The sequence below is a fragment of the Callorhinus ursinus genome, unplaced genomic scaffold, assembly GCF_003265705.2.
Source record: "Callorhinus ursinus isolate GAN/ISIS: 27379988/994484 unplaced genomic scaffold, GSC_fseal_2.0 scaffold40, whole genome shotgun sequence".
Taxonomy (NCBI): domain Eukaryota; kingdom Metazoa; phylum Chordata; class Mammalia; order Carnivora; family Otariidae; genus Callorhinus; species Callorhinus ursinus.
In genome coordinates, this window is record NW_027397102.1 from 12,234,053 (window position 1) to 12,258,880 (window position 24,828).

The window sequence follows — 24,828 nt, forward strand, 5'->3', positions numbered from 1 at the left end:
CTTTGTTTGGGATCAAGAGATAAAGGCAAAAAATATGCATAAAAATGGAGTGAGATGATATTGAACACTTATGAGGCAACAGAAAACTATAAAAGGTGTGGAAGGAATACAATAATCCTCGGGGAAGGAAATTTCAATTGTAGAAAACTTTGTGTAATTCAAAATTTATGGCATCGTAACAAGTATTAAAATCAGAGAATGACAAAAATTCAAACTCTCTGTTTATAAAGATTTTAATAGTATTCATTAAAATCTGAGGACTAATAAACATAAAGAAATAAAGATTAATTTTAAATTTCCATTAAAAGGCAATATAATAAACCATCAAGCTACAATATCCACTTCAAATTTGAATACGTTTTTGAAGCAATGAAGCAAAAACTTGATTTCCAGAAAAATGAAATTGATTTTTTTGGAAGAAAGAAACCCACTTGATTATTTATTTACAAAACAAGGAAAACACTCCAATGGGGTGCCTGGGTGGCTCAGTCATTAAGCGTCTGCCTTCGGCTCAGGTCATGATCCCAGGGTCCTGGGATCCAGCCCCGCATTGGGCTCCTTGCTCCGTGGGAAGCCTGCTTCTCCCTCTCCCATTCCCCCTGCTTGTATTTCCTCTCTTGCTGTGTTTATCTCTGTCAAATAAATAAATAAAAATCTTTTTTTTAAAAAAAGAAAAACACTCCAATGAAATTTATATATGTATATCTATGTGCATGGATTTCTCCAAATCTTAAAATAAATAAAAAATATATATATATCATATGCTTTACCTTTGCACTAGTGATTGTACCAACTGGAGAAAACTCTCTGCAGATGTTTATTATTAATACCATCATCAAGATTTTTTATATAAATGTTAACACCCTAAAAAAGAAAAGAAAAGTGTAGAAAAAGGACAAAGAAAACCACAGTGGTACTTACGCACACTTCCTAGTATTTATCCCATGTTTCTTCTCCTCCCCCCCTTTTTTAAAGATTTATTTATTTATTTATTTATTTATTTATTTATTTATTTGACAGAGAGGGACACAACGAGAGAGGGAACCCAAGCAGGGGGAGTGGGAGAGGGAGAAGCAGGCTTCCCGCTGAGCAGAGAGCCTGATGTTGGGCTGATCCCAGGACTCTAAGATCATGACCTGAGCCAAAGGCAGATACTTAACGACTGAGCCATCCAGGCACCCCGCTTGCCCCCGCTTAAACCCTCCAGTTACCTGGCAGCAACTGAAGTGAACATAAAATAAGTTTCCGCATACCTGTCTTATTTTGCTTGTCAATTAAAAATAATGTGGGTAAAAACAGCAATATTTCATTACATCAAAGATTTGATATAAGGCCTGAAAAAAATAAACTTTATCTTGACATTCACATTTGAAATAAATACCATCATCTCAAATACTTTTTATTAAACATTTGTCTTCTAAAGACTTTAATAATGTTTTATAATGTTGGAGCTGATTAAGGGGGTGTTTAGTAGTTAGTTTTTGTTGCTCTCACAACCTACTGAGGGAGACGCATTATGACTGAATGCTATTAACAAAAGCATGCACAAAGTGCTATGTGAGCAGAGAGGAAGGAGCCATAGTTCAGTTTATGTACTTTAAAAATGACAAAAATGAGTCCACCAGGGATAATGTTAATATTAGCATATAGTATTTGACCTGATTTTACTAATAGAAAGGAATATAGTAACTTATTCACAGTAGATGTAAGGGTCAGAAAGTTTCACAGTCCTTTTAAATGTTCATTATAATCACTTTGTAATTAGGTGCTTTTGTCTGCATGATCTTTTGCTAGACATTACAGGGAGATATCCATTAATTATGGTTCTTGCTTTTAGTTGTTTGAATTTTAAGTGATAAAATCAACAGACACCCATGGGGTTGGGTGATGTGAACATATCAATAAATAAATGAAAATGTACATATGTCCTTTTACTTTTATCTGAGAAGGATGAAAAGGATGGTAGACAAAGTCAGTAAGAGTGCTGTGTTTTAATATTGCAACTGTTAGCCAAACTAGGTAATTTATTCTCTTTATAAGAATTTCCAATCAGGAAGTCCAAGATAAAACTAACTACCCAAAGGAGAACTGAAAATAACTTTGGCTTTCTTGATGAATGACAGCTTATTTTTACCTGCATACATGGTTATAAGAAAGATCTAAAAATTTAAAGGATATAGGATGAGATTACAGCATTCTTACAACCACACTTAAAATACTATGTTTAGTTCTGGTTACCATATTAAAAAAAAAAGATGTAGCATTTGAAAAGGGGAATTAGATTGACCTTAGGGCTGCAAGGTACGAGCTGTGAAGACAAGACAGAATCCTGAGTTTCTGCAACCTTTAAAGAGCAAAGGTTGAAGAAGATTTAATTGAAAATAAACTCACTTCAATATACATATAGATAGATAATGTCAACTCTGTTTGTTATTACAACACAGATTATTGTAAAAAAGATGTATGAATTTTAGTAGAAGTGAAAATTTCTAAAACAAACATCTGTACTCCTCAGGTTTTTAAGTCCATCTTTCTGTAGCATGTTAGTAGAATAATGTTCTACTGATTTCCTCTATGAAGTAAAATGTCTGAAGAATTTTCAGTCAATGTTTCTCTGCAACATAGAAAGAAGATGCCCTTAACTGAATACCACTAACAGTCATTCTGATAACTGTTTATAAATCAAAGGAAAAATAGTATATCTTAGGAGTGGGAACTAAGCTGCAATTGCCACTAACTTCTTAGAGGAAATTCATTTTAATCTACCTGTATTTTAGCAAGATAGTCAGCAATTTAAGAATCAGAGAACCATAGGGTATTTGAGCTATGATGGGCCACTGTGGTCAATTTGTCTAACCCTGGCTTTACAAATTAGGATACTGGGATGTAAAGAAGGGAAGTCATTTGTTCATTGTTACACAGCCGTTAGTTGCATAGTTGAGACTAATACCCAACTCTCTTTATGCCTTGTTCAGTGTTCTTTCTGTTAACACTATTCTTCCAGAAGGTGGTTATTTGAAAATTCATTTATAACTTGGTTTCATGCAAGTTGGAAAATAACTTTTCATGGAAACAAAGTCATAAACTCAGAGTTCTCCTTTGCTCTATTCTATACACTGTTTCCATGTAAATTTAGGCTTCCAATCATATTAATGCTAGCTTTAGACTTTTTGTTGCACATGTCCCTTCTTTTTGATTCTCATATCAGTCAAAACTTGGTCATTTTATGTTGAGAACCCTGCAGTAACCTCCTATTTGGTCTCACCTCCAAACTCTTTTGTAACAATTCATTCTGCCCATCCTTTCAGTTGCAATTTCCTAAAGTGTTTTTGTCCTCTTTTTGTCTTTGGTTTTCAAAACCTATCTTCAAGACTCAAATCAAATTTCATCTCTTCTATAATGACTACCACTTCAGGTAAAAGAGATACCTTCATTTAAATTCTTATAATGCTTAGTTTATATCACCCACGCATTCAACATTTGTTCATCAGATTTTCTTGAGTGCCTACTCTATGCCAGGAAATTGTGTGGTTTATCCTTCACAGACTTTCAATGTAACAATTTGGGACTATGATTTATCACCTTTTTATACTGTAATATTCTTGATATTAGGAACCATGCTTGAAAATCCTTGTATTCTACATAGCCCATAGCAAAGAGCCTTCTGTACATGGTTGATGATTAGTAAGTATTTGTAGAATAAATACTGAACTAAGAGGCTGATATTCATAGTATGAAGAGATAAATGTGGCCTCCATGGGATCAGTAAAAAAATTGTTAGATATCAATTATAAGCATGTTTGATGAACTTCCTTTAACTCTTAAAGAAGTTGGTTCTTTACATATCATGAAAGTGACAAGATGATCAAAAAAATAGTATCAAAACAGTATTTCAGTCATATTCTGATAGATAAATATTGTCAACAAGAAAAAGTAGAAGGCATGGAATCAGACATAAAACACTTCAGTTTCAGCTTCTAGATATTTAAAAGTGAGAAAATGTTTCAAATCCACTTTACAACAGAAGAGTTTACTCCATTAGTTAATAAAGAATAAATGCTCCATTAACTTTAAAACTATGTAACAGTAAGATGTTATTGTTTAACATATGATTTTAGACACAAAAAAGAGCTAGATCTAGTTTTTCAAAAGATAATCATTTTTAATTTTAAGTAACTGCTTCTGGTATCATAATTTGTGAAGAACATGCTATTTAATTTAATTTAATTTAATTTAATTTAATTTTTTTAAAAGATTTTATTTATTCATTTGAGACACAGAGATACAGAGAGAGAAAGCATGAGCAGGGAGAGAGACAGAGGGAGATGCAGGCTCCTCGCTGAGCCAGGAGGTCGATGTGGGGCTCGATTCCATGACCCTGGGATCATGACCTGAGCCGAAGGCAGACACAACTATCTGAGCCACCCAGGTGCCCCTAATTATTTAATTTTAGATAGTAGAGTAGCCCTTGTCAGGGATTACATTAAGGGGGATGAATGTTAAGGGATTTAATAGACTTTAAAGTAAGTAATCCTCTTCATTCCCACTCCTGCCTTTTAGTAATACATTGAGAGTATGTCTAGGCCAAGATTCCTTTGCTTTAACCCTGCTTGATTGTCTTCATCTGCGCTAGACTAAACCAGATAGGATTACCAAGAATGATCAATTGGCAAATAAACTCATTTTCTTAGAAACAGCTTAGCTGAGTTATACTTACAGAACTGTCAGCATTTTACATCCAATTTAAGCTTCACTAAACAAGACAAATGTTAAAAAAAAGTTAAGGTATAATTAAAATAAAATTTTAGAATTTTTTTTCTCTCTGAATAACTTTATAATGAATCTATATTTTTTATTCTTCAATAATTCAGTATATTTGTTGTCATCAACTAAGTTTGGGCTCATGATGTTTCTGATCAACTTTAGGTGCTCAGTGAAAGTTTACTCAGATTCTAAAGCACCATGGCTATCCTTATATAAATTAAGCATCATCATCAATGATTAAACTATGCTGCATAGTAGAAATAGGTTCTTAAAAGATGTTTTGTGAAAATGAGTTTGAAGACTCTACAGTGATAAATTTGAATGAGTAAAGTATCCCTTCACATAGCCATCCTCAGTTTATTCGGCAAATATTTACTGGATGCCCATTCTGTGCCAACATCTTTGTTAGGTTTTGGAGTGAAACAGTGGACAAGAAACCTAAACCCATTCTTACATGGAGATTGCATGTTCATAGGGAAGATAGATCTAAAACAACTAAATAGATAAAATATTTACACATTGTTATAAATGCTATGAAGGAAACACCATTTTAGCAATTCAGTATTGGAGGCTGCTACTAATTTCTCTACATAGGCAGCATATTATTTAGAAAGTGGGTCAACTTACTATTATCTCAGTGCGATATCAAACCATCAAACCTAAAGCTAACTAGAGGCTAGTAAAGAAGTAATTGTATTCAATGCCTCAAGGGTTTTATTTATTTATTTATTTATTTTAAAGATTTTATTTATTTATCAGAGAGAGAGAGACAGAGGCAGGCAGAGGGAGAAGCCGGCTCCTTGCTGAGCAAGGAGCCCGATGTGGGATTCGATCCCAGGACCCTGGGATCATGACCTGAGCCGAAGGCAGACGCTTAACTGACTGAGCCACCCAGGTGTCCCTCAAGGGTTTTAATATATATCTACCATAAATGTTTTTTTTTGGCTTCCAGAACATTTCCTTAGTGCTTTCTGTGAGTCATTCTGAACATAAAATAACAAGACATGATCCTCAACTAGAAGACATGAAATATAACTAGTATTCAGTGTTTTAAAATGCTTTTATAAAAGGCTGGCTAGAACCCCCATACAGATCAAAGGACAAGATTCAAAGTGTCACTCTTTGTGTCTTTAGCCAAACCTACAAACATGGATAGTAAGACTATAAGGAAAAAAATTTACAACAGAATTATTGAGGACAAAGGTGTCACAGCAATAAGAGATTTAAAATGTATGAAGATTCTGAGGGATGTTTATAGTTTTATACAATATAAATGATTTCAGGTAAGCTATTTAATAATCAGTTCATTTGTGTGACTGATATTTTTGAGTTTGAATATGTGAAATATATTATTGAAAAACCTATTTGAGATGCATTAATAGTACCACTAAAGATATTTAACTGTTCTCCTTGATGGGACATATACTCATATTGTGCATACTGAATATAATTATTACTGTATTGGGAAAAGAACATGTTATTTTTTATGATCATTGCTATGAAAAACACATTTGATGTTCTGAACTATAATTCTATTTCTGAGATTCTTTATTATTGTAGGACATATGAGAAATATCACTGAACCTACTGAGACTCTACAGACTGGATTGACAAAGTTCTGTTTGTGTAAAAGATCATCTGTGAGACACAATTGGCATAGAGCCTTGCAGTCTTTAAATTATATTGTTAGCCTTTGTTAATACAATATATATCCTGAAGCTTCCTTTTGTACAAATTTTAAAAATGCCATAGGCTTATTTATTTTACTATTACCCCATCCCATATTAAATTTTTCTTTTCTCTTTTTTCTCTGGACTCTGATTTTAAATCTCACTGACTTTTAAAAGAGTCAAATTTATGCACCAAAGTCTTTCAGAAGAAGCAGATATTTAATATGACCAAGGGTTTTGTTATTCCCAAATAGTTGTAGGAAAAATAAATTCCTGAACTGATGAAAATGGTTGGTTGAGTCAGAAGAATGTGTCTTTGTAGAATTAAGTGATGCAAAGTTTGTTTGGATATCTTCTGGAAACTTAAGTAAGCTTAACATATCCAGGACTTTATTTTTATACTTTTGTATTAAAAGATATTTTCAGTCCCTTTTTTTAACCTACATACTTATAAAACAAATTCTGGGATTCCCAAAGAGATTAAATAGCTTTATAACTGCTATAGGGAGCAAGAGTTGACATATAAAATGAATAAAGTTATTAGCTAAGAGAGTGAGAAAAGCTCCCTAAAAGCTCCAACAGTGGAAATGCAACAGCTAATATGATTTAATCACATCTTCAAAGAGAACCTAAAAATGTTTTATCAATGCATATTTACTGGCCGTTTGTACTCTACAGATGAAATTGGGGGAGGGACAGAGCATTGCTTGACTTATGTCCTATTTATTTGTTACATTTTTTCCCAATCAATATTTTGTTTATCATATTGGGCCAGAAAAAGAAGTAACATGACTAAAAGTTCTTGTATGTGTAAGGAACTGGTAAAGCCTAATTTGGTAGTCCCTAAAATATGGCAATACATGCCAGGTTAACAGGTGACTCCTATTTCAAAACATAAGAAACATTTTTTGTAGCTTTATTGAGGTATAATTGACAAAAATTATATTTAAGGTATACAATCATTTCACAATGTATACATATATTGAAACATAGGAAACGTGTTATTGATTTGTTAGAATTTTAAATATAGCTACTACTCTGAAAGATAAGGTGACTCAGTATAATCAGAGTTTCTTATTGAATCTATTTTCATTTAACACAACTTGCTTTAGGTTTGTTGTTTTTTTTTTTGTATGTGAAAAAATAGTAAAATGGTTCTACTTCAAGGGTTGAAGGCTTGCGTTTCCTTATTAAAGAAAGTGCATATGACCCTTTAGTTAGATAACAATCTAGCACTTTTAGTGTACCCTCAATCAATAGTGTACACATATATGCAAGTTTCCAGTTATCTCATATTTTCTATGAAGAAATTGACTAATGTTTGAAGTAAATTATATCCACAAACTTTAAAATAGTGGCCATAGAACTCAAATCCCTACTGGAACCAGGGAGATGACATATATTAAATTATAGGGCCACATATAAGGTCATAGGACATTGTGGATCCACAATTCTGTAGGGGACAGAAGAGTGCATGTTCTGTCTATGGATAGCCATTGCTTCTCTACTTCATCTAGTTGTGCTGAGCCAGTAAATATGTGGGACCAGAGCTTTTGGAAGATTTTTTTTTTTTAGAGAATCTATTGGAAATTCAGATCTTATATAAAATTCTCAGATTTTCATAGCTCTGGGCAGACCAAACAAAATATGTTTGGCAGCCTTGGTTTTCCAGTTTGCAACCTTTGCTTTAAAAGTAGTGTGGTGTAGAAAAAGCACTTGCTTAGAGATCAAGGGAGACACAGATCTTGTCTAAATGTATAGCACATCTGTCGACTTTATTATGTTCCCATGAGAATAAAACAGATATGATAATCTTTGGGGGAGAGTTCAAAAAGTGCTTCCTTAATATATAGTAGAGGAAGCAGGGTGATGAATTCAGGTCAGGGGCAGTATCTTGAATTAGGAGTCAGACGACTTCTGACACTAATTTTCTATGTAACATTGGCCAAAACATTGAACATCTCAGGGGCTAATTTTTTCATCTGTCAAATGGTGGTGGTGGTGGTGGTGGGTAGTAAAGTAGAGCAGTTCAGACTCACAATATATCATGTAGAGAAAAGAAGGGCTTCACTACTAATTGAAGAGATGAAAAGGAATGACTCCCTCTTATCTTTCCTTCTACTAACCACCAGCACTTTAAATTTTCTTTAGAGTCCAGTTTCAAATTCACTGGAGTAGATCATCTCAAAGGATGTCCATATCTATAAAATGCTCTGTTTTAAGTAACTTTCCCTATTAGAATAATTAGTGAATGTAGCACTTTATTTAGTTACCCTCACATCAGAGGTAGGACTTACTATGTGATATTTGATAGTGAATTTTCAATTTATCTTCAAAAGGACTAAAAAACCTAAATCCAATGATTCTCTGAGTTCTTAACTGGTCTTCTCACTTTATGATATTTTGTTGCCTCTTGTCATGTGTTTTGTATGCTGTTTTTCAATTGTTAAATGTGATTCTGTGGTCTAAGTTTAGGTTTCAAAAGTAAGGATTCCAGACCCTCAACTCTATGGTCAACTTATCTTTGACAAAGCAGGAAAGAATGTCCAGTGGAAAAAAGACAGTCTCTTCAACAAATGGTGTTGGGAAAATTGGACAGCCACATGCAGAAGAATGAAACTGGACCATTTCCTTACACCACACACAAAAATAGACTCCAAATGGTTGAAAGACCTAAACGTGAGACAGGAGTCCATCCAAATCCTAAAGGAGAACACAGGTAGCAACCTCTTCGCCCTCAGCCGCAGCAACTTCTTCCTAGAAACATCACCAAAGGCACAGGAAGCCAGGGCAAAAATGAACTATTGGGATTTCATCAAGATAAAAAGCTTTTGCACAGCAAAAGAAACAGTCAACAAAACCAAAAGACAACCGACAGAATGGGAGAAAATATTTGCAAATGACATATCAGATAAAGGGCTAGTATCCAAAATCTATAAAGAACTTATCAAACTCAACACCCAAAGAACAAATAATCCAATCAAGAAATGGGCAGAAGACATGAACAGACATTTTTCCAAAGAAGACATCCAAATGGCCAACAGGCACCTGAAAAAGTGCTCAACATCGCTCGGCATTAGGGAAATCCAAATCAAAACCTCAATGAGATACCACCTCACACCCGTCAGAATGGCTAAAATTAACAAGTCAGGAAACGACAGATGTTGGCGGGGATGTGGAGAAAGGGGAACCCTCCTACACTGTTGGTGGGAATGCAAGCTGGTGCAACCCCTCTGGAAAACAGTATGGAGGTTCCTCAAACAGTTGAAATTAGAGCTACCATTCGATCCAGCAATTGCACTACTGGGTATTTACCCCAAAGATACAAATGTAGGGACCCGAAGGGGTACGTGCACCCCAATGTTTATAGCAGCAATGTCCACAAGAGCCAAACTGTGGAAAGAGCCAAGATGTCCATCGACAGATGAATGGATAAAGAAGAGGTGGTATATATACACAATGGAATATTATGCAGCCATCAAAAGGAACGAGATCTTGCCATTTGCAACGACGTGGATGGAACTGAAGGGTGCTATGCTGAGTGAAATAAGTCAATCAGAGAAAGACATGTATCATATGACCTCACTGATATGAGGAATTCTTAATCTCAGGAAACAAACTGAGGGTTGCTGGAGTGGTCGGGGGTGGGAGGGATGGGGTGGCTGGGTGCTGGACATTGGGGAAGATATGTGCTACGGTGAGCGCTGTGAATTGTGTAAGACTGTTGATTCACAGATCTGTACTTCTGAAACAAATAACGCAACATATTTTAAGAAAAAAGAAAAAGAAGAAGATAGCAGGAGAGGAAGAATGAAGGGGAGTAAGTCAGAGGGGGAGACGAACCAGGAGAGATGATGGACTCTGAAAAACAAACTGAGGTTTCTGGAGGGGAGGAGGGTTGGGGGATGGGTTAGCCTGGTAATGGGTATTGAGGAGGGCACATTCTGCATGGAGCACTGGGTGTTATGAACAAACAATGAATCATGGAACACTACACCAAAACAAATTATGTAATATATGGTGATTAACATAACAATAAAAAAATTTAAAAAAAGTAAGGATTCCATATCTCTGATTCTTCTACTAAACTGACACCAATCAGAGAAGGGTACTGGGTAGCAATCATTGTCATTAACTTTGTTGCCTTGTATCCACACACTGCAAGTTAGAAGAATCAGAGTATGAACATGTATTTATCAGCAGTTCAGGGTAAAAATGATCCTGACAAATTCAAAACACAGCCTTCTCTCATTTATTTAATTCTTGGGTCTAAGCCAGTGCAGACTCAACTTCTAGTCATAACTTGTATGTGGGGGACAGTCTATCTAGAGTTGGGAAAATTGGTGTTCTGATGCTGTGCAGCAATGATGATGATTGGAGCTGGTAAGCTGTGTAGAGACCCTTACTACTTATCACCATATGTTGTAGGACCTTGGTTGGTAATAATTCTGTTGGTGGTAGTGATATATTGATTATAGTATCTGGTCCAGTGTTCTTGAACATGTGTAACACCATTTTGTCAGTATTTTCGTAAGAATGTGGTCATATGTATATTTCAGCCACAAAGATAAGTTCTAGTGAATTTCAGGCCCTTTATTCGTGGTTTACATTTTACAGCCAGATTAGAAGTGGGGAGAGGCTGCAGAAAGGTAATTTCAGGAGAATAAGAGATATTAGAGGGGGATATGAAACATTCTAGGTCAACTCCAGGAAATGCAGATGAGAGCTGTTTTATACTGATCTGATAATATTTTTAGCATCATCTGCTTGTTCAGTAAAATTTTCCAAAATGCTGATTACTTGGCAAAGTATAAGGAAATCTAAAATAAATTAAGTGACACACAGAATGAACAAATTCAGAAGTATAGAAGTCACATTTTATTTTGAATGTCAAAAATAAAGTATACGAATTTAACTTGTAGTCCCTAAAGTCCTAGAGCCATAGCTAGTGTTAGGCAGTATTGTAAAATACATTCTCACACTTGACAAGGCAAACGAAACAATTTTTAAAGTCAAGTAAACTCCTAATTTCTAAGAAGGTTTTAAATCCTTAATAAAAGAACAGTTAATTCATGGACATTTATATATTTATTGGATAATTCTAACAAGAAAGTTTTAGTATTTGGCAATTTAAAGTCTAAACTTAAATAATCTATGAATCTCAGGTCACAGAAGATTTAAATGATTTTTTGGGGGACTTAGTATAATTATATATATATATATATATATAGTAATAGCTGAAAAAGTTCTTTTGAGTTCAGGAAGTTTTCTACATATAGAAGAGAGGGGGAATCTCTGGTAAAAGGAAAAATAAGTCCTCCAATCCAATAATATACAGCTCATTGAATTAAGAAAGTACACATTATCATTGATTTGGTATGCATGAGTAAGTATATTTTACCTTAAGAAAGTGTCATTTTGGAGTGCCTAGGTGGCTCAGTTGGTCAAGCATCCAACTCTTGATTTCAGCTCAGGTCATGATCTCAGGGTCATGAGGTGGAGCCCCGTGACAGCCTACATCTGCTTGGGATTTTCTCTCTCTCCCTCTCCCTCTACCCCCCCCCCCCCCCCGCCTTTCTCTCTCTCTCAAAAATAAAAAAAGAGAAAGTGTCATTTCAAAACAGTTTGGGTGAGTGAACTAGAAAGCAAAATCAAGTAGTTCTGACAGTCAAGCTGCAGAACACAAGAATAGGTGAAAAAAAGTTTCTCCTGGGTGGCTCAGTCGTTAAGCGTCTGCCTTCGGCTCAGGTCATGATCCCAGGGTCCTGTGATCGAGCCCCGCATCAGGCTCCCTGCTCAGCGGGAAGCCTGCTTCTCCTTCTCCCACTCCCCCTGCTTGTGTTCCCTCTCTCGCTGTGTCTCTCTCTGTCAAATAAATAAATAAAATCTTAAAAAAAAATTTCACCTTCCTCCATTCCTGCCTCCCTTTCCCTAGCAACCCCAGGTACATGTTTGCATTTATGGTTTATTTAGAAATCTTTCTAGAGACCTTTAAGCAGAAAAGCAGTTGTCTTTCAAAACAAACAAGCAAACAACAAAAAGAGAGATGTTTTCCAATTTAATTTTTTTTAACTCCAATAAAATTAACATACAGGGTTATATTAGTTTCAGGTGTACAATATAGTGATTCAACAATTCTATACTCAGTGCTCATTAAGATAAGTGTACTCTTAATCCCCTTCACCTATTTCAACCATTCTCCAACCCACCTGCCCTCTGGTAACCATCTGTTTGTTCTCTTAGTTAAGAGTCTGTCTCTTTGTCTCTTTTTTTGTTTGTTCATTTGTTCTGTTTCTTAAATTCCACATGTGAGTGAAATCATATGGTATTGGTCTTTCCCTGACTGACTTACTAAAAGGAGACTTAACAAAAATGCTATTGCAAGAGATTACAGAGGGGTAATGAACAAACCATATGTATTTGTTGTGGGCATTATAGGGAGGTTCCTGTTTCTGTACCACTAAAAAGTGCACTAAAGCTCAAAAGAGCCAAATTAAAGTCCTTATAGATGTTAGCATGTTGTTTTATTTTTATGTACTTATTTTTTCATTTTTTATTTTAATTCCAGTACACTTAACATACAGTATTATATTAGATTCAGGGGTGCAATATAGGATCCATCCATTCTATACATTATTCAGGGCTCATCAGGATAAATATATTCTTAAACCTCTTCACCTATTCCACCCATTCCCCACCCAACTCCCCTCTGGTAGCCATCAGTTTGTTCTCTATAGTTAAGAGTTTAGTTTTTTTGTTTCTCTTTTTTTCTTTGTTCGTTTGTTTCTAAAATTCCACATATGAATGAAATCATATGGTATTTGTCTTTCTCTGATTGACATATTTCACTTAGCCTTCTATCCTCTAGATCCATCCATGTTGTTGCAAGTCCAAGAATTTATTATCTTTTATGACTGAGTACTATTCCAATATCTATATATATACCTTATCTTCTTTATCCATTTATCTGTGAATGGACACTGGGTTGCTTCCATAATTTGGCTGTTGTAAATAATGCTGCAGTATACATAGGGGTGCATATATGTTTTTGAATTAGTGTTTTTGTATTCTTGGGTAAATGCCAAGCAGTGGAATTACTGGATCATATGGCAATTCTATTTTTAAAAAATATTTTATTTATTTATTTATCAGAGAGAGAGGGAGAGAGAGAGAGAGAAAGAGGGCCCACAAGCAGGGGTAACAGCAGGCAGAGGGAGAAGCTGGCTCCCCACTGAGCAAGGAGCCCAATGCAGGACTCGATCCCAGGACCCTGGGATCATGACCTGAGCTGAAGGCAGATGCTTAACGGACTGAGCCACCCAGATGTCCCTCTATTTTTAATTTTTTGAGGAACCTCCATACTGTTTTCCACAGTGGCTGCACCAGTTTGCATTCCCAACAACATGAGTGTTCCTATTTCTCTTCACCAACACCTGTTTTTTTGTGTGTGTTTTTGATTTTAGTCATTCTGACAGGTATGAGATGATATGTCATGGTGATTTTGATTTGCATTTCCCTGATGATGAGTGATTTTGAGCATCTTTTTATGTGTCTGTTGGCCATCTGGATGCCTTCTTTGGAAAAATGTCTTTCATGTCTTCTGTCCATTTTTTATTTGGATTGTTTGTTTTGGGGTGTTGAGTTTTATAAGTTCTTTATATATTTTGGATACAACCCTTTATTGGATATGTCATTGGCATATATTTTCTTCCATTTTGTAGGTTGCCTTTCAGTTTTGTTGAATGTTTCTTTTGCTGTGCAGAAGCTTTTTATTTTGATGTAGTCTCAAGAGTTTATTTTTGCTTTTGGTTCCCTCGCCTCAGGAGACATATCTAGAAAAATGTTTTTATGACCAGTGTCAGGGAATTTATAACCTGTGCTCTCTTCTAGGAGTTTTATGGTTTCAGGTCTCCCACTGAGGTCTTTCATCCATTTTGAGTTTATTTTTGTGTATGGTGTAGGAAAGTGATTCAGTTACATTCTTTTGCATGTTGCAGTCCAGTTTTCCCAACACCATTTGCCTTTTTCCATTGCATATTCTTGCCTCCTTTCTCAATGATTAATCAACCACATAATCGTGGGTTTATTTCTGAGCTCTCTATTCTGTTCTATTGATATATGTCTATTTTTGTGCCAGTACCATACTATTTCGATTACTACAGATTTGTAGTATATCTTGAAATCTGGGATTGTGATATTTCCAGTCTTGTTCTTCTTTTTCAAATTGCTTTGGCTATTCAGGGTCTTTTTTGGTTCCATACAATTTTAGGATTGTTCTAGTTCTGTGGAAAATGTTGTTGGTATTTTGATAGGGGTTGCATTAAATCTGTAGCTTGATTGGATAGTATAGGCATTTTAATAATATTTGTTCTCCCAATTCATGCTCATGGAATATCTTTCCATTTTTGTTATCTTCAATTTCTATCATCAGCGTTTTATAGTTTTCAGATACAGGTTTTTCACCTCCTTGGTTAAGTTTAATTCTTGCTTTTTTATTCTTTTTGGTGCAAATGTAAATAGGATTGTTTTCTTAATTTCTCTTTCTGTTACTTCATTATTAGTGTACAGAAATGCAACGTATTTCTGTATATTCATTTTGTATCTTGCGACCTTACTGAATTTTTATCAGTTCTAGTAGTTTCTTGGGTGGAGTCTTTAGGGTTTTCTATATATAGTATCATGACATCTGCAATAGTGAAAGTTTTACTTCTTCCTTGCTGATTTCAATACCTTTTATTTCTTTTTGTTGTCTGATTGATGTGGCTAGGACTTCCAGTACTATGTTGAATAAATATGATGAGGGTGGACATCCTTGTCTTGTTCCTGACCTTAGAGGAAAAGGTCTCAGTTTTTCACCATTGTGTATGACGTTAGCTGTGGTTTTTCATATAAGGCCTTTATTACATTGAGGTATGTTCCCTCCAAACATATTTTGTTGAATATTTTTATCATGAATGGATGTGAAATGCTTTTTCTGCATTTATGGAAATATCAAAGTGGTTTTTATCTTTACTTTTATTGATGTGACACATCATATTGATTGATTTGTGAATATTGAACCACATTTGCATCCCAGGAACAAATCCTATTTGATCGAGTTAAATGATTTTTTAAATGTATTATTGGACTTGGTTTGGTAATATTTTTCTTAGGATTTTTTTCATCTATGTTCATTGGAGATACTGGCCTATAGTTTTCCTTATCTGGTTTTGGTATCAGAGTAAAGGTGGCTTCATAGAATGAATTTGGAAGTGTATTTCCTTTTCTATGTTTTGGAATAATGAGAGAAGACTAGGTATTAACTCTTCTTTATATGTTTGGTAGAATTCATCTGTGAAGCCATCTGGTTCTGGACTTTTACTTGTTGAGAGTTTTTTGATTACTGACTCAGTTTCATTACTAATAACTGTGTGTTCAAATTTTCTATTTTTTCCTGGTTCAGTTTTAGGAGTCATATGTTTTTAGGAATTTATTTGTTTCCTTTAGGTTGTCCAATTTGTCAGCATATAATTTTTCAAAATCTTATGATCCTTTGTGTTTCTGTGGTGTTGGTTGTTATTTATTTTTCCTCTTTCATTTCTGGTTTTATTTGAGTCCCTTCCTTTTTTTTTTTTTTTTTTTTTGTTTCTGATGAATCTGGCTAAAGGTTTATCCACTTTGTTGATCTTCTCAAAAACCCAGCTCCTGGTTTCAATGATCTGTTCTATTTGTTTTTTTTTTTTTTTTGGTTTCTATTTCTTTCATTTCTGTTCTACTCTTTAATTTTTCTTTCTTTCTACTCTTTTGCGGTGTTGTTTGTTCTTTTTCTAGCTTCTTTAGGTGTAAGGTTAGATTCTTTGAGATTTTTCTTGCTTCTTGACGTAGGCTTCTATTGGTATAAACTTCCCTCTTAGAACCATTTTTGCCGCATCTAGAATTGTTCTGACCATCGTGTTTTCATGTTCATTTCTTTCCATGTATTTTTTTATTTTTCTTTGATTTCTTGTTGACCCATTCATTGTGCGGTAGCATGTTATTTAACCTCCATGTATCTGTGTTCTTTCCAGGTTTTTTCTCATGGTTGATTTCTAGTTTCATAGCATTGTCATTGGAAAAGATGCATAGTATGACTTTGATCGTTTTTAATTTGTTGAGACTTGTTTTGTGATCTGTTTTGGAAAATGTCCCATGTGCACTTGAAAAGGATATGTATTCTGCTGTTTTGGGATGGAATGTTCTGAATATATCTATTAGATCCATTTGATTTAATGTATCATTCAAAGCCACTGTTCCCTTGTTGATTTTCTTGGATAATCTGTCCATTGATGTAATTGGGGCATTAAAATACCTTTTTATTGTATTACTATCAATTACTCCCTTTATGTTTATTATCAGCTGCTTTATGTATTTGGGTGCTCCCATGTTGGATCATAAATATTTACAACTGTTATATCTTCCTGTTGAATTCTTCTCTTTATGATGATGTAGTGTCCTTCTTTATCTTGTTAAAGTCTTTTTATAAAGTCTATTTTGTCTGATATAAGCATTACTACTCTCACTTTATTTTCACTTTCATTTGCATGGTAAATGTTTTTCCATCCCTTCACTTGCAGACTGCATGTGTCTTTAAGTCTGAAATGAATCTCTTGTTGGCAGCATATATATGGGTGTTGCTCTTTTATCCATTTTTTTTTTTTACCGTATATCTTTTGAATGGTGCATATAGTCAATTAACCTTCAAAGTCATTATGGATAGGTATGTATTTATTGCGATTTTGTTACTTGTTTTTGTGGTTTTTCTCCCTTCTCTTGCTCTCTTCTCTCATGATTTGCTGTTTTTTTGTTTTTGTTTTTGTTTTTTGGTGATATACATGGATTCCTTTCTCTTTTTTTTTTTTTTTTGCCTATCACCAGTTTTTGATTTGTGGTTATTACCATTAGGCTTGTATATATAACATCTCATGCATATAGCAGTCTGTATTGAGTTGATGGTTGCTTAAGTTTGAACCCATTCTAAAAGCACAACATTTTTACTCCTCTTCCCCGAGCATTTTAGATATATGGTGTTGTACTCTATATCCTTTTATTTTGTGAATCCTTTGACTGATTTTGATAGCTATAATTAATTTTAGTGCTTTTGTGCTTCCTACTTTTATTACTCCTGCTTTCCACTCTGGCCTACACAGAGGTTTCCTTTCCACTCAGAGTCGTCTTTAACATTTCCTGAAGGCTGGTTTAGTGGTGATGAATACCTTTAACTTTTGTTTGTCTGAGAAACTCTTTGTCTCTTCCTCTATTCTGAATGATAGCCTTGCTGGATAGAATATTCTTGGTTGCAGGTTTTGTTTTCTTTCAGCACTTGAATATATCATGCCACTCTTTTTAAGCCTGCACACTTTCTGCTGAAAAACCAACTGATAGCCTTACAGAGTTTCCCTTGTATGTAATGTTTTCTTTTCTCCTTCTGCTTTTAAAATTCCCTCTTATCACCACATTTTGCCATTTTAATAAGTGTGTGTCTTGGTGTGGACCTCCTTGGGTTGATTTTATTGGGGGCTCTCTGTGTCTCCTGGATTTGGATTTCTGTTTCCTTCCCATATTCTGGAAATTTTCAGCTGTTATTTCTTCAAATACATTTTCTGCCCCCTTTTCTCTCTCTTATCTTTCTGGGATCCCTATAATGATAACGTTTTTATGCTTTATGGTGTCATTGAGTTCCCTAAGTCTATTTTCATTTATTATTTTTATTTTTGCTCTTTCACATTCTGCTTGATTGCTTTCCTTTCCTCTGTCCACCATGTCACTGGTCTGTTCTGCTTCCTCTAGTCTAGTTTTTATTTCCTCTAGTGCATTTTAAATTTCAGTTATTGAGTTCTTCATTTCTTTTTTTAAAGATTTTATTTATTATTAATTAATTAATTTATTTATTTATTAACAGAGAGCGAACACAAGCATGGGGAGCAGCAGAGTTCTTCATTTCTGATTGGTTCTTTTTATGTTTTCTATCTTTTTGTTAAGGGTCACTCTGAGGCTTTCCACTGTTTTTCCAAGTCCAGTGAATATCTTTATGATCATTACTTTAAATTCTCTATTGGTCATGTTACTTATCTTTGTTTCATTTAGCTCTCTTGCTGTGATTTTGTCCCTTTTTTCATGTCACATTTCTTTGTCTCCTCATTTTGTCTAACTCTCTGTGTCTGTTTCTTTGTGTTAGGAAAGTCAGTTATGTCTCCTTCTCTTGAAAGTAGTGGCCGTATGAAGATGCCCTGTGGTGCTCTGCAATGCAATGTCCCTGGTTCACCATAACCTGGCACTTCTGGGGTGTCTTCTATGTTTGTTGCATGTACCCTGCTTTTGCATTCAGTATAGTTGTCTGCAGTGGCTCTCTTTGCCTCGTGGTCGGGGTTTGATCCCTCTGTTGTTAGGAGGCAAATCTGGGGCCACTTTAAGATTGATTTGAATCAGACCATGCATTTGCCAGAGCTGTGGCAGCACCAAAGTGCAGGGTGCTCTCCTTGTTTTGTCCCCTGAGAAGCTGTCATTGGTGGGTGGGTCCTTCAGTCAGACCAGATGTGTGCTCCCAGCCCACTGCTGGGTTTGCAGTCGGAATGGTGTTTGTGGTTATCTTCTTCTTTTCCTGGGGCAGGAGTCACTTTGGAGTACTTCTGACCTCTATCAGGTTTGCTTCACTCTATCAGGCTTGTGGCACTCCTTTGGATGGTCTCCTGCCAAGGGCATGTTGGAAGGGGCATGTCCACAGGAGAATGTGGGGTGGGGCACACAGTGCCAGGAAGATCTAGGCTATTCCACTGCAGAAGGAGACCCCCAGCCACCCTGGGAAAACTGCCCAGTCTGGGATGGAGGGGATGGTCTGTAAAAGAGCACAGGGGTCAGGCAAGCTTTGTGGAGAGTGCTCATCCTGCACTGGTTCCCACAGTTGTCTGGGTAGGTAGGCTGTAGGGAAGTGGAGGGAAATTGCACCAACAAGCTCTTTTATTCTAGGAGTCTTCCAAAGATCCCTCCCCCAGCACATGTTCTGAGATTAGTAAATAAATCTCCTTCCTGTATACCCTAGGCATTGTTCAAACCGTTGCTTCTATGCTGCGTTTCAGTGGGGCTGTTTATTGTGCTGTTTAAGGGCAGGGACTCAGGTTCCAATCACTCTCTGGCTTTCCCAGAGTGGAGCTGCTGAATTTTAAAGTTCCAGGTGTTAAGACTCACTGATTGTAAGAACTCACAAAACAGGTTCTCTTGGTTTTCAAAGCCAAATATTATGGGAATTCATCTTCCCAGTATGGGTCCTTAATGCCTTTGGTGTCTGGTATAGGGTCTGCTCCTCTCTTTTCCTAGCCCAAGATGTCCCTCCCTCCCATGGACAGTCCTATGGGTGAGTTTGGGTCCTGACCATATCTCTGCCCTCTCTACCCTTTTTGATGTGGTTTCTCTACATTTAGCTATGGAGAGTCTGTTCTGCCAGTCTTTGGTTATTTTCTGGTTTATTTACTCTGATGTGGATATTATTTAGGTGTAACCACAAGATGAGGTGACAAGTAGGGTACAGGGATCCTCCTACTCTGCCATCTTCCCCAGAAGCAGCATGTTGTTTTAGATTTTATAGTTCCTCACTAAAGAGTTTGGAAACACTAGGAAATACTATACTATTAGAAAGAATGTTTGTTTTGTTAATTAAACTAATTTTGTGGGTTTTTTATTAATCTCTTTTGTATGTGTTTATTTTGTATGGGTGTGTGTATGACTTTGTGTGTGTGTGTGTGTGTATGCGTGTGTAACCCTTTTGGGAAGGATGTAAGATAGTTTATTATTGCTCCAGAAATAAGTGTATAGTGAGCTGTGTGATTAATAGCTCCATGTTTAGAAAATTAAGGCATAACATTGATATTGGTTCACTTTCATCATCCTGTTGGCCAAATGAAAATAGGGGGCAAAACCCTAGAAAGAGATTTTTTTCCTCCTAAATATATTGGAATACCCATTGAAATGGGAAGAAGACTCTTGAGAGAAAGGAAGAAGACACAATATTGCAGAAACTTTCTTAGGAATTGTTACGACCCGAGGCCATTTTTTTTTTCAACAGAAATCTATAACCTTTTTTCCTTGCCTTCATATATGGAAAAGCCCTAAACAAGATGACATTTCACATTATTCTTTACTCAGTGGGGATTAGACCAGAACTACAATAGCATTGTCCATATATTTAAAACATTATCTTAACAATAACAATTCAGGCTTTCTTACCTTCTTTGTGCTCTTCCCTTCTGGTGTTTCATTGTGTGTAACCTATCTAAAGTTCCTGAAGAATTGAACAAGATTTTTTTTTTTGTGAAATATAATAAAGCCTTGATTAATTGGAAGCAAACTAACCAGAACTCTCAATTAACCAGTTTTATTTATTTATTTTTTGCTATACTCTCCTTTTAGAAGGAAGAGGCAAATGACAAGAAAACAAGCTGTTAACAGGTATTTATGTATTTATTTTTTAAAAATCAACTTCCTGGGAATGTCCTGGAGCCGGTATAGATTCAACCCAACTTCAATAATTTTGTTCCCTGTACTGTAATTATTAAGGTAGGAAAGTAGAGCCATTTAAAATTTTCAGAGCAAATGCTGAATCTTTATTAATCCTTAATTAATAATAAGAAATATGAAATCCAAATAGCTAATTAGACCCTGTCTATCCATTTGAGGGTACTAGTTAATTGGGTCTTCACACTTTCATTATTGGCAGTAATCATTCATATGTATTAACTGGGAATGGATCCTAGGACCATGCAGTGGGGAGATGACTTCCAGTCACAGGGAACAACTTCTTTCCTGGGAACTAAAGCAGAAGCTAGGAAAAGGCTGCAAAGTTGATGTGGGTTGAGTGAGGGTCATTGACACAAAAACCATGACACCTGTGTAAAATAACGAGAAGGTAATTCACTCATCCCATGACTCTGGAATGCTTAGGAAGGTACATTCACTTTTGCAGGGCAGCACAGGTTATTAAGTGTGCTGGTAAAGCAATAAAGGAAAAAAAATAAGCCATCTAATCTTGTGGAGCTGTTCTAAGCATTAGGCATGGATATATTCTGTAAGCATGCTAGTAGTTCTAAAATATTTGAAATTATTTTTTTCTAAAAATACATTTTTTTAAAAAATTGGAAGTCTAAGAAGATTTATGTTTGAAACTTCTTAAAATTATCTATGGCAATTTCAGTTGAATTGCAATGAGAGATACCATATTGCTCTAGACTTTATACCTTTTAGGTTGTAATGTGGAGAATAATGGACAGTAACTCAAAGAAGCAAGGGAAAAGGAGGGCAACCCATGGTAATAAAGTACAAAAGTACATTTTGATATTGCCTGACAATTGTGCCCCCTCTTCTCTTCCATATACCTTTCTCAGGTTAAATCACCCTTTGGTGACTTTTCCCCAATTTCTTCAGGGCTGCCCTTGATAATATGTTTTATCCATATTTTTTTCTACAACAAAAATGCCATAGGGTTATGGGGGAGATGGGGACCATGCCGTGTGGGTTTTCAATTTAGAAAATGAAAACCACTATGGTGATGTTTGTAATATCTGGGACATTTCCTATTCTAAATATTATTTAAATATCATGCACACTAAATAATACCCAAGTGACCTGAAGCAGTGGATGTGCCTCCTTAAGTGCCAAACTTTCTATTAGACTGTAACTTTCGTGTTGGGGGAGACTAGAACCCACTAGATTTCATTAACGAATGATTTTAACTGAAAAACTTTACATAGTTTGAGTTTTGAGTTTAGGTTTGGGATATTGAAAGTAAATGTTTTTGTATTTTAAATGAATGCAATTGAATTCAGACACTGAAATTGACTTTCATTTTATTTTAATTTTCCTGGTAAAATGACATGCAAATTAATATAATGTTCTCTTCATTAAATTAATTATATCAGTAGTTTATAACTGTATAGATTTATTTTAGATTAATCAGAGCACACATTACATATGTACATATATATGTAATGAGTTTTTACATTTGCTGTAATCTGAGAAAAACCATGAAATGTTCTTAAAAGTATATGCACTGATTCACTTACATAAACTACAGAGAAATGGGAGAGTCGCAAACTCTAATGCTTACTGATGCAAGGCTGGTAATGTAAATGAAAGGCCATAAGCAATAGGAAGTGGTGGGGACTAGGGTGACCTAGAGAGTATATATTCTTTCCAAAGGTGTCAGCTATTACTCAGTGTAGCTGATTGCCACCATGTGGGAATGTAGGCCAAATATTATTAAACTCTGAGTTTTTAAGAGAAGCCAGGAATGCAGATTTTTATATGAAATTCCCTAATTCTTAAATGTTGGTAACCAACTCAATAAAAGCAAAAACAAAACCAAAAAAATAAAGAAAGGAAAAGAAAGAATAACTATGTAGGCTGAAGAAAATCATCTATGGTCTGTATCTAGCCCATGGGCTGTCAGCTTGCGACCTGTTTTAAATTGTAAATCCTCTAGGTACTGCAGTTTAAAAAAAAAATCACAGTATGTTATAAATACACCCGAAGATCTTGATCATGGAAAATTCATGTAAAGTGAATTAAAAATAAGTGGAGTGCTTGTAAATAATTCTCCTGGGACTCAAAATGGTGGTTATGCACGTCATGATTTTTTCCTTACTATATGGAAATAACCAAGATAGTTTTCCCTTAATATGGTTTGAAAATTAAGATAAAATTATGATTTTTTTTGCTTTCATATTTATCAATGAAATGCGGTATGAAAGATCATTAGTGCCATCTCCAAAGAGAACATTTAAATATAGGTTCTGTCACATAACATAATTATGGCTTCTATTTAAAACCTAATTCATGGTGCTTTAATAGGAAGAAAACTATATATAGTATGTGTTCTTTTAATTTTAAATTGACTTGCCTTTCAACAAATTTCCAATTTCTTCTAGCAAAATTCCTTTATTTTTACAAATGGTTAAAGAAATAAAAGAAATGTAAGTAGTTAACATAATAAAACTTCATCTGAACTTTTCATTGGCATTGGCAAAGATAAAACAAAAGTTGGTCATCTGAAATTTTTGTTTGAGGTAACTGTTTGATTGATCTGAAACTCCACTTGTTTGTCTGTCTTGCCATGGACCTTAGCACATAATCCCACTGTGCCACAATGCTTTTAACATTTGTATGCCCCTTTTATCACTGGCAATCCAAAAGTGTATTTGTCTAAAAAGGAAACAGTTAATTCCAATCTTTCTAGAAAAAAAGAAAGGAAAAAAAAAACCAAACTTCATTGTTTTAATGGCTCCTATGATGTGCACTATAAATCCTTAGTCAGGGTGGTCAGTTAAGGGGCACCTGGGTGATTCAGTCAGTTAAGCATCTGTCTTCGGCTCAGGTCATGATCCCGGCTTCTGAGATCAAGCCCCACGTCAGACTCCCTGCTCAACAGGGAACCTGCTTCTCCCTCTCCCTCTGCCTGCTGCTCCCCCCTGCTTGTGCTCTCTCTTGGTCAAATAAATAAATAAATAAAATATTTTTAAAAAGGGTGATCAGTTAACATTATCATTTCTGATGAGAAACTTATCAGAGGACTAAAAAAAGAGAAAAGTGAAATTAGAGAAAGAAAGGAATGCACAGTCTCAAATTCTAAATTAACTTAAAAAAGCCTCCCATTTGTCAACAAATTATTCTAGTTGCAGATTTAACACAGACATATATGAAAGATGAGAAATTGTTGGACAACTTGTCAATACATATGATGTGCAAAATAGGTGATGTTTAACTAAATAGAATTTTTGTAGACAGTGCTTCCCTTTGTAGCTCATCAAATAGTTTTGACCACAAGTAATCTGTTGTGTGATAGGTTGAACAATGCTTAAATATACTAATTAATTATAATTGTTCTCTAAAAACTCTAACAACTGGAAATTCTTAGTTAATTGGTTAGTCCTCAGAGGTAGAGAATATAAGAAATGAGTGATTATTTGATACATTTAACCAGTGTAGACATATAAATAAGGTAATTCAGGAAAAAATTTGATGAACAACTGCTACTCTTATTTTTGCCAGAACATAATAATATCTAACATTTTTCAGACATGATATCCCAGGTTATTTTAGTTCATTTAATCTTCATAACAACCCTACAAGGTAGGTGATATTATTGTGATCCTTGTTTTACAGATGATGGTACTGAGGCACAGAGAAGGTTAAATGACTTATCTGAGACCACACAGCCTACAAATATCAGAGCCAGCATTTAAATCAAGGCAGTCTGATTACAAAGTTCATATACTTTGGATCAATATATTTTATAACCTGACAACTGGAATCAGACTAATTACCAAAACACCTCATTTCATTATATATATATATATTTCTGAAATCAATTTTGGTAGCATCATTTCGATTG

The 24,828-nt window shown here is 35.2% G+C and overlaps 1 protein-coding gene across 1 annotated transcript in view; it reads left to right on the plus strand.

Moving 5' to 3' along the window:
- The window catches only part of DACH2 (dachshund family transcription factor 2), a 907,788-nt gene that overhangs the window by 222,880 nt on the left and 660,080 nt on the right, over positions 1–24,828 (plus strand). Inside the window, exon 2 of the mRNA XM_073880945.1 lies at positions 20,853–20,891. Coding sequence (XP_073737046.1) covers positions 20,853–20,891 — 39 coding nt within the window. The remainder of the gene's footprint in view (positions 1–20,852; positions 20,892–24,828) is intronic.